This window comes from Cervus elaphus, chromosome 32, assembly GCF_910594005.1.
Source record: "Cervus elaphus chromosome 32, mCerEla1.1, whole genome shotgun sequence".
Classification (NCBI taxonomy): domain Eukaryota; kingdom Metazoa; phylum Chordata; class Mammalia; order Artiodactyla; family Cervidae; genus Cervus; species Cervus elaphus.
In genome coordinates this window covers 42665167-42682413 of record NC_057846.1, presented here as the reverse complement: position 1 = coordinate 42682413, position 17247 = coordinate 42665167, and the positions used below count along the sequence as shown (strand labels likewise).

At 39.2% G+C, this 17247-nt stretch overlaps 1 protein-coding gene across 3 annotated transcripts in view; it reads left to right on the top strand.

Annotated features, from left to right (window-relative positions):
* Positions 1-17247, top strand: part of ZMAT4 (zinc finger matrin-type 4) — a 361620-nt gene that overhangs the window by 299781 nt on the left and 44592 nt on the right. For 2 of the 3 annotated variants that reach the window (XM_043893609.1, XM_043893610.1), the window contains exon 6: positions 8473-8569. The exons of the other annotated variant lie outside the window; for it this stretch is intronic. In XM_043893609.1, the coding sequence (XP_043749544.1) occupies positions 8473-8569 (97 nt within the window). The remainder of the gene's footprint in view (positions 1-8472; positions 8570-17247) is intronic. 3 annotated transcript variants of the gene reach the window in all.

Below are 17247 nucleotides of genomic sequence, written 5' to 3'. Positions count from 1 at the left end.
TGAGATGATTTTGAATTGTTCTTTTAATTTTCATTTCCTGGTGACAAATGATGCTGAGCACCTTTTCATTTGCTTATTGATCATTTTTATATCTTCTTTTATGGAATATCTGATCAAATAGTTTGTCCTTTGAAAAAGTTGAACTATTTGTCTTTTTATTATCGATTTGTAGGAGTTAATTATATATTCTAGACAGAAGTCCTGAATCAGATATATGAATTGCAATTATTTTTTCCCAGGATGTGGCTTACTTGGTTTTCTTGATGTGTCTTTTTATAAGCAAAAGCTTTTGATTTTTTGTAAAATCCAATTTATCTTTTTTTTTTTAATATTCGCTGTATTTTATTTCTTAAGAAATCCATGCCTATGCCAAGTTCACAGAAATAATCCCCTGTATTTTTTTAGAAGCTTTATAGCTTTACCTTTATATTTGAGTCTATAATCAATCTTAATTTTAATGTGTACTGTAAGGTAGAGATTGTGTTCCTTTTTTTAATTTCCTGCACTTATTCAATTATTCCAGCACCATTTACTCAAAAACTTTTCATTTCTCCCATGGAATTACCTTGATACCTTTGTTGAAAATCAGTGAAAGTTATCAAAAGATACAAAATTCCAGCTATTAGATAATTAAGTACTGGGGATGTAATGAACAACATGATGACTATAGTTTAAGTCTGCTATATATTTGAAAGTTGCTAAGAGCAGATCCTAAAATTTTTTATAACAAGGACCTTTTTCTTTCTTTTTCTGAATCTATGTGAGGTAATGGATGTTAACTAAACTCATTATGGTAGTCATTTAGCAATATATGTATGTCAAGTCATTATTATATATACCTTAAATTTACACAGAGCTGCATGTCAGTTACATCTCAGTGATAGTGAAAGCAAATCAACTGATTCTTTGGGTATAGGTCTAGTTCTGGGCTCTCGTTCTGTTGCATTCATGGCTTTTGTCAGTTATTATGTTTATTATTGGCATAAAATTGTTCATAATATTTTCTTATTATCCTTTTAAAATTGTCTGTAGCTTTTTTACTAAAAATAATTTTTTAATTTTAGTAATTTATGTTGCCTTTTTAAAAAACATCAAGCTTGCTAACGGCAATACTTGCTTAATCCTTTCAAAGAACAGATTTTGGGGTTTTTTTTTGGTAATTTGTGTTATATTTAATTGACATCAGTATATTATTTCTTTCCTTCTACTTGATTTTGTTTTAATTTTCTTATCATTTTCTAGTTTCATAGCATTTAAACTTTGACCATTGAGTTTAAGCCTTATATTCTTTCTAACACAAAGCTATGTATTTTCCTTTAAAAACTGATTACAATTGTCCAAATATCTTCTGATTTCTCTTTGGATTTTTTTTTTCCTTTGATAATAGGTTATTTAGGAGTATTTTAGGTCTTTTTATAAATAATATTATTATTTATCCTTATTGATTTCAATGGTAGTCAAAGAAATCACAGTACAAAATGTAATTATTTCTAATTTAGTAAGAATTGTCAATGGATTAGCATATTCCCTCAGAGAAGGCAACGGCACCCCACTCCAGTACTCTTGCCTGGAAAAACCCATGGACGGAGGAGCCTGGTGGGCTGCAGTCCATGGGGTCGCGAAGAGTCAGGCATGACTGAGCGACTTCACTTTCACTTTTCACTTTTATGCATTGGAGAAGGAAATAGCAACCCACTCCAGTGTTCTTGCCTGGAGAATCCCAGGGATGGGGTCGCACAGAGTCGGACACAACTGAAGTGACTTAGCAGTAGCAGTAGCATATTCCCTAACTTGGTTTACTCGCTGTACCCTGAAAATGTTGTGTGATCTCCTGTTGTTGTGTGTAGCATTCTATAAACTATAGTACAATATAGTTGATAATTTTATTTAGATCTTTTAAAATTTACTAACTGTTTTATCTTACTGTTCTGTCAGCTACTGAGATTGGAGTTAAATCTCAGTTAAAGATTTTACGGTTTTGGTGTCTCTTTGGTGGTTCAATCAGTTCTTACCTCATGTATCTTTATGCTTTATTAGTTAAATTGCATTTAGAACTGTTAGGTTCTCCTAATGAGTTTCTCCCTTTATTATTACAAAACATCTTCTTTATCTCTGGAAATCCTTTTTGTCTTGAAGTCTGTTTTGTCTGATTTTAACGTAGGCACTTTCACTTACGGGTTAATCAAATACTTTTTATTCATCCCATTTTATTTTCTCTAGAGTCTCCTTAGCTTTATATCTTTGTATTTATTTCTAGGGGATTAGAATGCATTCATAAATTACCACTGTCTATATTTAAGTTAATATTGGTAAATTTATTATTTCTTAATTGTTAATTTTATTTTATATAAAATATAGTGAGCTCTCAACAATACTGCTTACTCTTACTCATTCTTATCACATATTGGGTTGGTCAAAAAGTTTGAGTTTTTTGTAATATGTTACAATTCAATATTTTTATATCTGTATACAGAATAATCAGCACAATACAAACATAGTGTTATAGTTTTTGCTTTAAATTACTATCTTTAAATAAACTTAGAGCAATAAAAAATGCCAATATATTAATCATTTATGGTGTTCTTCATTTTTTCCTGTGGATATGAGTTTGCATCTGATGTCATTTGCCTTCCAACTGAAGAACTTCATAAGCATTTCTCCAGTGCAAGTCTCCTGGCAGACCACTCTCTTTTATTTTATTTATTGAAAATGCTCTTATTCCACTTTAAAGTTTGAAGGATATTTTTGCTGGATATGGAATTCTAAGTTGACAGTTTTATTTTGTTTGTTTCACCACTTTTTGTTCCTTAGACAGTTCAAGCCCATTTCACCCCTGGTCCTCTCTGTTTGCTGTTTGCCCTGTACTCTCCCTGGGCAAGTCTTTAACCAGTTCCTCACTTCACAGGTTAATTCTTGTCTCTTCAGTTTCATTTCATGCTACTGAGAGATCTCTGTTAGCCATACTCTCCAAAACCAGCCTTCTCCCCTGTGACTTTCTCCTTTTCCTGTTTACATCCTCGGTAATATTTCCACAATGTTTGTGTTTGTTTCCTTGTTTTTTGTCTTTCTATGTGAATAGCTCCATATGAAAATTTACTCTATATTCTCTTATATTCTTGGCATTGGGTGAAATATCTGCCTCATAATAAAGGCACAATGATGTTTCCCTAATGTAAAATGAATGCAACTGAAGTTATAGGGGTATCTGAGGTCTAGCTTTGCTAGAACTGAAAAGATACATTGAGTAGTCACACTGCTAAACTCTCCAGGACCATCTGCTCTACATACTGTGCTAGGGAATATAAATTTATAAGTGAAGCATCTTCAGGAAGCTTTTCCCGGTCCTTTACGTCGGAAACAATCTCCTCCTCTAGTTCTCCTAACGTTCTCCACTTCACTCTGACTGTAGTACTTTTTGTGATTGACCTTGTATTACTGCTGTGTTGTATACATATCTTCTGGAGAAGGAAGTGGCAGCCCATTCCAGTGTTCTTGCCTGGAGAATCCCATGGACAGGGGAACCCGCTGGGCTGCTGTTCATGGGGTCACAAGGAGTTGAACACGTCTGAGTGACTAAGCACAGCATACCTATCCTCACGCTACAACTGGATTGTCAGCCCTTGCAGGCAAGAATGATATTTTCAGAGCACATAGTGGCAGTCCTGCAGAAATAACCTTTATATCTGCAGAGGTTTGGGTGTACACATAAAATGGCATTGCACTGAAAAAGAATTGAAAAAGAAAGTTAGCATTTTTGTTTAATAAGATTCTCCATTTCTCTGAGGAGAAAGGAGCTGTATAATTCCAAGGTAATTAGGATTTCAGCTGAACATTAATAAAGCCCTAAGTTCCCACCAAGGACACTGTGTCATGTGTGGGGGAGGACTCCTCTGCCCCTTCTCTGCCTTTGTTCTTGTTTATATGCACTGCCTTTCTGGTTTATGCTCCCTGTAGTTTGCATTGCAATAAAGTGCCAAATATTTCCTGCCCACGCTTCTGTTTGGCTGCAGAGCTGGAGAACTGTAATGGAAAGCAACAGATCAGAATATTTTTTAGATTTGTTGGTGCTCTTAAAAATGCCTGTTTTAAAACATAAATATTTATGCCTCTTGCCACACTCTACCTCCATTCGTTGTGAGGAGACGGCTGATGAGTCTGTAGTCTGAAGAGGACCCATATAAACACTGGTTATCATTTATTATGATAAGATTGATGGAGAACTCTGGAGGCAGGAATGCCCGAAGCTAGCTTTTATACTTTGATTCCATGCATAAAAGAGGAGATAGACCAGCCCTGGATAAGCAGTCAAACAACTCACATGCAGCTTGTGATAACTTATTGCCTCTGGGTTTGGAGACTACGGCAAACTTTCTGAATCATGCACACCTGTGGGATGGAAAAACCATGGAACCACAGCTCTTCTTTATAGAATAACTTTTTTCTTTAAGACCCAATGTTGTTCTTACAAATTCAGGCTACCAAAAGAAGTATGACTCTATGGGATGGCACTTTTTAAAATGTGCGTGTAGTGTATTGGACGGAGAAGGCAATGGCACCCCACTCCAGTACTCTTGCCTGGAAAATCCCATGGACGGAGGAGCCTGGTAGGCTGCAGTCCATGGGGTCGTGAAGAGTCGGACACGACTGAGCGACTTCACTTTCGCTTTTCACTTTTATGCATTGGAGAAGGAAATGGCAACCCGCTCCAGTGTCCTTGCCTGGAGAATCCCAGGGAGGGGTCGCACAGAGTCGGACACGACTGAAGTGACTTAGCAGTAGCAGCAGTGTATTGGAGGTTAGGGTTACAAGTCTGAAACTTCTTGTAGAGTCTCAGGCCCCATCCAAGTTTTATAGGATCAGAACCTTCAGATGCTGTGCCTGGGGATCCATATTTTAACACCATCACCAGAGCATGTTCTAGGATGTCCAGGAGTCTTTGCTTGAGGGAATAGAGAGACAAGAATTATCTCTTTCATCTCTGATCTGTCAGTCTGTGCCTGGAAAGTTTTGAGTCCCTTAGGTTGCTTCTCAAGAAGATACTGTGGTTTCATTGCTTTTTTCATAACTGAATTGGCTCTTCATTGAATAATTAGTAAGTCAATGTCCAATTATTCTGTAATTGAAGCTAAAAAAACACAAGAACTTAATTCATACTCTGGCCAGATCAACTTATCATGCCATGTCAAATAGGTTTTTCAGAAACATGCATTGAACTGTAGGAATTTGAAATTCTGCAGGAAGTTCTACCCTTTGTTACATAATGGACACAGGATCAATTCTGATGACACCACAATATTCCACAAGCAGGGCTCATTGGATATCATCAGAACTAACTTTATTTTTGCCAGCCACTGCCCTTTCATGCCATCTCTGGAGGGTTAATTTTTTCCTACCCTTTGGGTATAAACTGGGGTAAGTTTCATGAGTTTTCACTCACTTTTAACTAGTAAAGAGTTCTTGACTTTCATTCTTAGGTACACAGAAGCTCTATGTCATTAGCTGATATATCCAAGTGTCTTCTGAAAAAAAATACACACAGCTTTGAAGTTGAGAATTATCTTTATTCGGTGGACTTTATGGAGGACTTTAGCCCAAGATACAGTCTCTCGGATAGCTCTGAGGGACTGTTCCAAAAAAAATAAGGGAGGAGCCAAGATATATAGGAGTTTTTGCTGAGAGAAAAAACAGAACAAAACATGTATCTGAACATCAGAAGATGACTGCTAATAAGAAAAACAAAACATTTCAAGTTAATGATTTTAGTGCTTTTCTATCTCTGGGAAGATGCAAGCGTCTTGGGCTCACTGAAGTCACTTCCTTTGATGTTCACCTTTGCTATCTGGGGCCAGTATCCTGTTTTTCTCCACCCTGAATCCCCTCAGGCAGCACAGCCGTCAGGAGCAGCTGCAGAGGCTGATGGCTCCTTTGTTTATTGAAATGGCAAGTGACATCCTTTGTTCATGCAGGATAGAAGAATAATTTTTAAATAACTGCGAACTTAATTGAAAGTGAGTTTTTCCCCTCCCTCAGGTCAGTTCTGCTTGGGCTGCCTGTTTGTCATGCAGAAGGAGGCAGTAGGCTTCTCTCTTCTTCTCTGCCCTTGGCTTTTGCTTTTCTTCCTTTATCTCAGCTCAGGTTCCTCCAGGGCTGAGGGATGCAGGGTATCAGGTTAGAAAGGTAAGGGAGATAAAGGCTTACTTGCTAGATACACAGACAAAGCTAGCCTAGACGCCATTTGGCTCTTTCCCTTGGGGTGGTTTCATGGCTTTTTCAAGAACTCAGCATTACTTGATACTTAGCCCTAAGCTAAGTATCTCTTCTAGGGTCACTTTAAGGCCCTCGATGTCCAGCTGAACTCTATAGCATCCTTCTGCTGGGGTCACATTGCCCCAACCGTTCATACGTGGTACACACGTGGTCTGTGGAACACTTCACATCTTCTGCTCTAACAAGCTCTGAGAATACATGCCAGGTACAATCTTTCCACCTCTCTTACTTCCCCATCAGAGCAGCTAAGCAGCCACAGTCTCTCGCTCTTTGGATCTCGAGGGTGGTGTCCAGTCCAGGACACTCAAACTCAGGAAGGAATTTCTCAAGATCCCCGGGTAGTTCCACTGAATCTTTTTCCCGGGGATGTGAGGTGAAAGAGAAGGAATCCCCCATCTGACATGGGCAAGGGTAAGTCAGACTCATAGTATGTGATAGCTCCCTTTAATAAATTCTCTCCTTCTCAGTATCTTTTTTCAGACTGGTGATGAGTGGCCAGCTTGAGTTAGAAATTGGTTCTTGATCACTTCCTTTGAATGCCCTGAACTGGGACTCTTATCTCTACTTTAGTCATGGTGGTATAGCTAGCATCTATGTCTTAGAACTTCAACTTAGGACTTCGTCCAGGGCATTGGGAAACCATGATTCCCTTATAATACCTCTTTGCAATCATATAATAACGAGTTTATGTTGATTATTTGTTGTGTAGAAGACACTACTTTATACCTTCTCTTACTCAGTCTTCCTCACAATCTTATAAGAAAACAAAAGCTCAGAGAAGTCAGGTAATTTTTGTGAAGTCACTCAGGTAACAGATTGCAAAATTCTTCCAACCCTGTGCATTACTTTCCTTTTAGGAAAATAAGAATGATATTGCCCCTTAGAAAGAAAATATTATGCATTCATCAGAGAAAATGCTATAAATGTTTAATATTCTGGGTTTGACAATGGGAAGAGAGAATCTTGGAGTAAAATTAACAAGAAGTCTCACTTGCTAAGCATTTGAATATGTGTATTCACTTAAATCTTATAAAACCTTGTGATATGGATGGCTTTGTCTTCATTTCATAGATGAAAAAACTGAAGCCAGTAAGAAGTTATGCGACTTTCCCTACATTACACAACCAGGAATATTTGGAGCCAAGACATAAAATCTGAAGTCTCAGCCATGACACTGTAGATACTTTTTCTCTCCACTCTCATGGGGACATAGCAGCAGAAGGAACATGCGCTGTGGCGGATGTTTGACTGAAGTTTCTTTCTAACACATTTGACTCTAGATGAGTCAATGTTGTATGGGAGTCAAGGTTTTTGTTTTTGTTTTTTTTTAACTAACCTTCATGAAAACAAAGAGCATCTTATTTATCTTGGAATCCCTAATATCTGGTCCAAAGTTGATACCCTATTGTTGGATGAACCAAATGAGTAAACAGATGAGTGAATAACTTTGATTTCAACTCTCTGGTGGAAAGTGATTTTTCATGTGACTTTAGTTAGTTGGGGCTTCCCTGGAGGACCAGTGCTTATAACTTCACCTTCTGTTGCAGGGGATGTGGGTTTGATCCTGGGTCAGGGAGCTGAGGTCCCATGTGCCTTGGGGTCAAAAAACCAAAACATAAAATAGAAATGATATTGTAACAAATTCAATGAAGACTTACTTTAAAATTATCCACAGTAAAAAAAAAAATCTTTAAAAATAAATAGATGAATTAATCCTCCTCCTGGGTATTTGCATTTTATAAGATGATCCTGGGAGAAGAGTTGACATGCATGATACCAAAAGCTGAATTTCTGGTTCTGTGATTGGAATAAAGGTGGAAGAGGAATTGAAACAGGATTTTTCTCTGGAGTCTCAAATTTCATTGCAGAAACAGTAGTTTGCCACATCTGTCTGCCTTAAGGAAAAAGTAGAATGCTTCTTTCTTTGGGTTACAAAGTATCCAGAAACATTTTGCACCAAGAAGTAGGTCCTAATCATTTCAGTCATCAGTAATGAGACAGATTGCTTCCAACGTATTCACAGTCAGCTTCTGCTAAGGAACCTGCTGGTTGGGCTCTGGGAGGAGGGATTGGAATGTTACCGGTGGGTTAGATCGGATGGCCTCTAAGATAGCCTGTCCCTGAACGTTCGGGGATCCCGGGATTTGTTCCGGTGGCTGAGGACAGTGATGCAGCTAACCAGGTCCGTGTGTCTGTCACCCACAGGTCTGAGGCGCAATTACAGATGCACCACCTGCAGTGTCTCTCTAAACTCAATAGAACAGTATCATGCCCACCTGAAGGGATCCAAACACCAGACCAAGTAGGTACCTTCATGTTTTAACTCTTCAGTCCTTTTGTATGTAACCTTTAGTATGACGAATGAAGGCTAACCGCTTTGCTTATTGCAAAATAAGTAGACGAAAACTACATCTCTTATCTCCAAGGTTCCCTTGATATTTACGCCACTCAAGCCTACAGAGCCTGCCTGACACTGCTTGAAGAATGACTTCTTCCTTTTTTTTTTTTTTTTTGGATACAGTGATGACAATTTTTTTTTTCCCATTTCTTTCCTTCTTTTCAAGGACAGTGAGCACATTTGTATGAACTTCCCAGGAATCTTTACGTCTATAATAAATGTTTTAAGATAAACAGTATAATCTCTCTTAATACTTTGGGGATGGACCAGGCCTCCTTGTTGTGAAGTCGAATTCTATGCATGTCTTCTACCACTTTCTGTTTCTAGAAGAGTATGGTTGATTAGTCTGGAAACCTAACAAATCTGGAATTTTAAGTCATTCACATGTATAGCTATTTTCAATTGAATGGAAGCTCATTCCACACCCGCCTCTGAGTCTCATGATTTTAAACCAGAAAAGGCTAATCAGGCGTTGTTTCCCCTGTATATACACTGCTCGTCTTTTTACAAAACCAATACTTTTAGGTATTTTTAAAGTAGCTGCTAGAACTGCTAATAAAATCTAATAAAATAGGGAAAAAACAAAAGGCTATCTCAAAAAGATGCAATTTTCCTGAATATAATTGTTTTCATTTCTCTCATATTCATGAGCAGAATCATTGAAACAGATGTGACTATATCAGGGCCTCATGAATAATGAATAACTCATTGGGCAAACATTGATGGAACTCCCAAGTGTGTCAGACCCTGAGTGTGCCCTGGGGAAGAAAAGCTGAGTGGACTTAAGCCTTCCTCTTGGGGAACTCTCTGCCAAGCTGGGGAAACAGTCATGTAAACACATAGATTGTTCACTGTTACCATAAAGTGGGCACCCCGAACTCTGAGGACCAGGGGCAGGGGAAGATTTCCAGGGACATCGATGCAGAGGCTGAGTTCATGATAATAAAGTCAGGGTTTGATTTTTTGTTTTCTGTTATCACCCAATGGCCAGCACAGCACTTGATACATCTCTAGTGCTTCATGAACATTCTTGATGGGCTTCCCAGGTAACTCAGTGGTAAAGAATCTGCTTACCATGCAGGAAATAATGGGTTTGATCCCTGGATTGGGAAGAGCCCTTGGAGGAGGAAATGGCAACCCACTCCAGTATTCTTGCCTGGGAAATCCAAAGGACAGAGGAGCCTGGCGGGCTACAGTCCATGGGGTTGCAGAGTCAGCTGCGACTCAGCAACTAAACAAGAACAATACATTGCTGATGGCGTGAATGTGTGATTATAAGAGATAAGTAATGACTTTCCAAGCAGGTATATGAGGAAGGCACATTCCAGGCAAGGAGATTTCTTTGCAGAGATATTGTAAAGATGTAGATCACAGTGGGTCTGGCTTCAGTGTCGGGTTTAAGCCCAGAGTTTCTGACTGACCCTTACTGACTCAGTTTTTCCTCCATGTTGTGCTGTTGGGTGAGTCAAAACTGCTTTCGTGACTTGCTTTACTCTCATTCACCCCCACAGGGCTTTTATCAAGGAAATTCTTCAAGAGCAATATGTTCTATGATTGGTTACTGAGCACCTGCATTGATTACTAGGAGCTGCTATCCCACCTGCCACCCCCAACCAAAAACATAATCCCTTCAACATCTCTAATGATCACAGTGTATGCATTCTAGCCAACACTTCAACCAACACTCACACACCTTACAAGGAGCTGCAACTTGAAATAATCATTATTTAGGGCGTATTTATTGTTCTTCATGGGTAGAAAAAGGTAGACAGTAGTGACTTTAGGTGGCAGGGATCATGTAGATAACTAACTCAGCTAGATAGCATCTCAGTTTCAGGAAAGCCTCTACTTCTCTGTGTTCCTATAAAACTTCCTGTGACAGAACTTGAGCCAGGCATAGTCACATCTATTACCCTATTTTGTCCCCTTAACTACCTCAACATACATATTGTGCTTAGTCACTTAGTTGTGTCCAACTCTTTGTGACCCCATGGACTGTAGCCCACCAGGCTCCTCTGTCCATGGCAATTCTCCAGGCAAGAATACTGGAGTGGGTTGCCATGCCCTCCTTCAGGGGATCTCCCCAAGCCAGGGGTCAAACCCAAGTCTCCCGCATTGCAGGCAGATTCCTTTTCCCCTGAGTCACCAGGAAAACCCAAGAATACTGGAGTGGGTAGCCTATCTCTTCTCCAGGGGATCTTCCAGACCCAGGAATCACACTGGGGTCTCCTGCATTGCAGGTGGATTCTTTATTAGCTAAGCTACCAGGGAAGCCCCAACATACATATTACTGACCGTTACTTGATTTGAAAAAAACCAAGGCTCAGAGAAGCTAAGTGAGTCAGCCAACACCCGACAAATGGCAGAACCAGGACCGGACTCGGCAGCGTCTGACTCACACTTCTAATTAATTCATGTCATTCAGTCACCGCAGACAGGCTTGGGACACAGGATGTCAGGGACGGCCGGCAGAAGGCCCCATGGTGAATTTTGAAAAAGGGCATCGCCTCCCTAGTGTAATTTAATAAACATACATGACTTCAGAAGGGTACATCGCCTTCTGTGCTGCCTTCTTTTCAATAAACAAGACAGTTTGCTTTTTTTTTTTTTTTTAACCACAAAAGTACGAGGTTGCTGTGCTTCTGAAGAGTGCAATGAAGGAAATGTGGAGAAAACAACTGTAGCTCCGCCCTGCTGGTCTGGTTCATCTGCTGTTATACTGAATCTGAGCTTCCTGCGTGTGTGTTTATGTGTGTCTTGGTTTATGAGACAGACTGCTCTGTAACTTTCTTGTAATATCCTTGTTAGGCTTGGTTTCAAGTGTGTGGGGGCCTCCTTAAACAAGTTGAGAGCTTTGCCTTCTATTTCTAATCCCTGAATGAGTTTGTGGTGGACTGCTTCTGTTTCTTATCCTAACTACTAGGAAGAATTCATTGGTGAAGTCATCTAGGCCTAGAGATTTATCCTTTGCTGTTCAGTTGCTGAGTTGTGTCTGACCCTCTGCGACCCCAGGGACTGCAGCACGCCAGGCTTCCCTGTCCTTCACCATCTTCTGGAGTTTGCTCAAACTCACCAGTGAGTTAGTGATGCTATATAACCATCTCCTCTTCTGTCACCGCCTTCTCCTTTTGTCTTCAATCTTTTCCAGCATCAGGGCCTTTTCCAATGAGTTGGTGATGGATTTATGCTATGGGAGTATTTTGATTATAAAAGTAGTTTCCTTTTACTACCATACCGTTCATATTTTCTATTTTTCTTATACCAGTTTAAATAAGCTGTCTTTCAATGAATGTGTCCATTTTATTTGCGTTTTAAAATATATGATTATAAAGGTGTTTATTTTATCACCTAATTTTATTTTCGATGTCTGTGGAATATTTTTTCTTTTTGGACATTGTTTATTTGTTTCTTCCTCTTTTTCTGGCTCAACGTTTTGTTAGAGGTTTATCATTCTTTATTAGGTTTCTTTTAGATGATCAGATGTTGGAGATTTGTTGATTTTCTTCATGTGCAGTTATTCTATGACCTTTGAAACATTATTTCCTTTTTTTTACTTTTTTAGGTTTAATCTGCATTTCCCCTCTAGCTTCTTAATATAAAAGTGTAGGATCCATAATGAAAGAAAAAATCTGAAAAAGAAAAAAGATGTATATATACACATATATAAAACTGAATCACTGCTCTACACTTGAAACTAACACAACACTGTGAATTCACTATTGTTATTGTTTAGTCACTAAAGTTCTGTCCGACTCTTTTGCAACCCCATGGACTATATACGTCAACATAAAAATTAGGAAAAAAAAAAAGGTGTAAGTTAGCAGTTTTTCAATGTTTTTTCTTTTTATAGTATAAGAATTTAAGGTTTTCAATGTACCTCAACCGATTGTTTTAGCTTCATTCTAAAAGCAACTTTATGTATTACAAAAGTTTTAATACATAGTATTTGCATTGTTACTTATTTCAATATACTTTCTGTTTTGCTCCTTTTACTCATGTTTGTTTAGAAATTCTCCTTTTACTCATGTTTGATTAGAAGTGTTATGTCTAAAATCAAATATTTATAGGATTTTCCTATTTATATTTTTTGTAATTTATTTGTATCTGGATTCTACCAGGGTCAGAAAAAATATTCTAAATGATCTCAGTCTCTTGAAATTTGTATAGACTTACTCTGTTCCCTGGGGCTTCCCGAGTGGTTCTAGTGGTAAAGAACCTGCCTGCCAATGCAGGAGATTTAAGAGATGCAGGTTCAATCCCTGGGTCGGGAAGATTCTCTGGAGGAGGGCATGGCAACCCACTCCAGGTTTTTTGCCTGGAGAATCCCATGGATAGAGGAGCCTGGCGGGTGATAGTCCATGGGGTCGCAGAGTCAGACACAACTGAAGCGACTTAGCACTCATGCACGCCCTTTGTTCCCCAGGCATACAGTCAGTTTTGCTCATGTATTATGTTTACTTGAAAAGAATTTACTGTTGGGTAAATGGTCCTTGCTATCAATTAGGTAGTTTCTTCATCTAGTTCAAATTAGTATATCCTCACGGATTTTTTTTGTCTATTTGTTATATCCATGAGAAGCAGACATAATTAAAAACTTCCAACTATACGTATGGATTAGCCAATGTGTCCTGTTAATGCTTTTTATTTAGTTTTATATATTTAAAGATATATTATTAGCTACTTACAAATTGAGGATTTTTCATGCCTTCTTATTGTATGGGCCCTTTTTCTAAAATCATCTTTTGCCATCATGAAATGTCCTTCTTTGTTACTAGTCATATTTCCCTTGAGGTATACCAGCATCAACTACAGCAGCTCTTCAAGGCTTTCAAAAGCTTTTTCCTTTAAGTTGCATCCAGCTCTTATTTTGTCTTCAGATGGAAGGTTAGTGTGACCAGTTACTCAACCAGAACCAGAAATGGAGGTCAGCCAAGTGGTTTTTTAACTGTTCTACTCTAAGTCAACATAAGTATTAAAGTGTCAGTAATTTTCAAGGTTTTATATTTATATTTTTAGCAATCATTTCTGGGGAAGTGTTGAGATGAGCAAAGATGATTCAGTTGTGTAGTGGAAAGCACATGGAATTTTATTTCTAGGGCAGTTTTGCCCTCTGAGTGACCCTGAGCACCGACAAGCCTTCTTTCAGTCTCACTTCCCTCAAAGATGAGTGATTAGTGCTGACAAGGATGAGACAAATGTGCTTCCACTTTCCATGTTTTACTCATGATCCTGGTATTCTTTTTTATGAAACCTGAATTCAGACCTAAAATTCCTCCTGAAACATGCCCCCAGTCAGCCTTGACCGTTTATTGAAACTGGCAATGACCCTCCCCTGCCCCAATTATGTCCAACCAGAACTTCAGAATACAACCTCATTTGTAAATAGAGTCTTTACAGAAGTAAAAGTTGAGCATCTCAAGATGACATCTTTCTGGATTGATGAGAATGACTTACGGTGTCTTTATGAGGGGATGGAAAGGGAGATCTGCACACACAAAGAAGGTGGCCACGTGAAGATGGATTCAGAGTTTGGACTTTGCTTCCTTCCAAGCCAAGGGCCACCAGGAGCCAGCAGGGTCTGGGAGAGGCCAGGGGGATTCTCCTCCAGAGATTTTGGGGGGAGAGCACCCAGCTGACACCTGATTTCAGACTTCCATCTTCTAGAACTTCCATTCTCTAGAGAGAATACATTTCTGTTATTTGAAGTCACTCAGCTTTGACTACTTTCTGAGGCCAGCCCTAGGAAATTAATATAGTGCAAAACTTACATGCTTTGTTTCATAAGTAATCCTTCAGTCCTATTTTCCTGGACAACTGCTTACAATGCTGATCCCGATCATGACAATGATGGTGATGGTGATGATGGAGAGGATGGTGTGATGGTGATGCCACCGTGGATAACTGAAGTGGGACTTGTATGAGACTGGGACACAGCTACAGGCTAAAATGCTTTGAAAGGATCACATCTCATACACATAGCAGTCTTATAATTGGCCAGAGACTCTCATCTCCATTTTATAGGTTAGAAAATTGAATCTCAGACTTGTCCAAGGCCCCTAGAATAATTGGTCGGCAGAGCCAAGAACAGAAGTCAGGTTTATTGGCAACCTTTCCTATTACTGTTACAATAATACTTAAGAGCAATATGACAATAATAGCATTATTTAAGTGTTATAACTGTAATAGTAAAAGTTGCCAATAAACCTGACTTCTGTTCTTGGCTCAACTAGTTAAATGACTTTTTCTTTTTTTAGGCAAATGTCATAAACAGCAAAATGACAGTCAAATGTTGCTCCATGGTTAAATATTAAGAGAAATACCCAGTATCTAATGAGATTAAAGGTTTAGAAATGCAAATGATCACCCTGACATGTAAAGCAATTGCCCATTAGTAGATTTTTCAGTATTTCCAGGAGATCTAGCCTGTCAATTAGTACAAGTGCTTAAAATGAAATTTAAAGACACATGAGTTCATACTATAGACTAATGAACAGTCCCCGCCCCCATAATGTACTTAAATTTGAGTTTGGGGAACACTTCAAGCTTCAGGACATTATATTATTTAGAAGTAAAGGATATAAAAGTTGTCGTTACTTACTTTGATATTTCAGACAATTGAAAATGAGATACAAGTGTCTAAGAGAATACATCTGACTGACCACAACTTAGTTGTAAATGTGCTGCTCCCTTTGAGAAGAAGCCTGAAATGGTGATAGCCGCTGCTTTTTCTGCAATTTTTTCGCAATCAATAGGAATTGTCCAGACAAAATCTTCATATTATTCATTTCCCTGTTATGTTCATTTATTTGTGAAGTGATTGAATGGATGTTCAGCCTCATTTTCAGAGCTGGAATATATTTGCTTTAAAAACCTTGGAATTCAGTTCTTGCATTCAAGATAGTACTTAGGTGGGAGTACAATCAATAATAATAAATAAGATATTTTTGCAAGAGATGCCAAGCATGGAGAATCTACTGGAATTACAGTAAATTTGTTGCTGCTCAGCCACACACCAGGCTGCTATGTTTTCCAGTATCTCCCAGTCTGCTCATTCGTGTCCATTGCTGGCTAACCATCTCACTCTCTGCTGCCCCCTTCTCCTTCTGCATTCAGTCTTTCCCAGCTTCAGGGTCTTTTCCAGTGAGTCGTCTCTTTGCTTCAGCCAAAGTGTTGAAGCTTCCACTTCAATATTGGGCTTCCTTGGTGGCTCAGTGGAAGAAGCCGCCTGCCAACCCAGGAGACACAGATGACTTGGATTCAATCCCTGGGTCGGGAAGATCCCCTGAAAAAAGAAACGGCAACCTACTTCAGTATTCTTGCCTGGGAAATTCCACAGCTTAGTGACTATACATCAATAGCAACTACAATAAGTAAAGTGGCTTAGTATTTCAAGGTGTTGTTCTCTTCAGAAACAAGCCAGCAAACAAAAACCACATCAAGGTGTGGACTTCTTCGAAGGCTAAAAATATAGAAATTTTTGTTGAATTTTCAATGTCGTTTCCTGTCAATAATCAATTTCAGTAACCGGAGGGGTTGGGACTTCGGTTCTGGGTGCTGAGATCAACAGGGCATGAGACAGTGTTGACAACAGAGCTGTCCTTTCCCAAAGAGGGTGAAGTTTGTTCTCCTCTGCTGATAATTACTTGTGAGCTGCTTGGAAAGGCTCAGAATAAAGGGCACAGTCTAGAATCCAAGGCAACTGCTTTGCTTGTTCCGGTTTATGAGTTTGGCCGTGCAGACGAGCCCCCGTAGGAAGTGGAGCTTGTGGAGTGTCACCACGTCTTTCTAGCCCAAGGGCTAGATTTATATCCTGTGTGCTCCATCGCTTGTCTTGTCGGACTCTTTGCAACCCTATGGACCGTAGCCTGCCAGGCTCCTCTGTCCATGGGATTCTCCAGGCATGGGTTGTCATTTCCTTCTCCAGGGGATCTTCCCAACTCAGGGATCGAACATGCATTTATGTCCCCTGCATTGGCAGGGGGGTTCTTTACCATTAGCGCCACCTGGGAAGCCCAGTTACGTCCTGGGCACTATGAACAGGGTGCCCCATGAAGCACAAAGATGGGGCTGAGGTGGGGCTTGTGGATCAAAGGCCATTGTCTATTTAGCCCTGCTTTGTAAAATGTATTTATTAAACTATAGTTGCTTTGCAGTGTTGTGTTACTTTCAGATGTGCAGCTTCCGATTCTTTTCCACTATAGGTTGTTACAAGATATCAACTATAGTACTACACAGTAAATTCTTGTGCTTTATCTGCTTTATATATGGCAGTATGTTTCTATTCATCCCAAACTCCTAATTTATCCCTCCCCTCCTTTACCCTTTGTAACCATAAGTCTGTTTTTCCTGTCTGTCAATCTGTTTTGTGAGTAAGTTCATTTGTATCATTCTTTAGATCCCACACACAAGTGATATCCTATGATATTTGTCTTTCTCTGCCTGAGTTGCTTCACTTAGTATAATACCCTCTAGGCCCATCCATGTCACTGCAAATGGCTAAGTTTCATTTTTTGATGGCCAAGGAATATTCCACATATGGTTAACACATCTTCTTTATCCATTTCTCTGCTGCTGGCCACTTA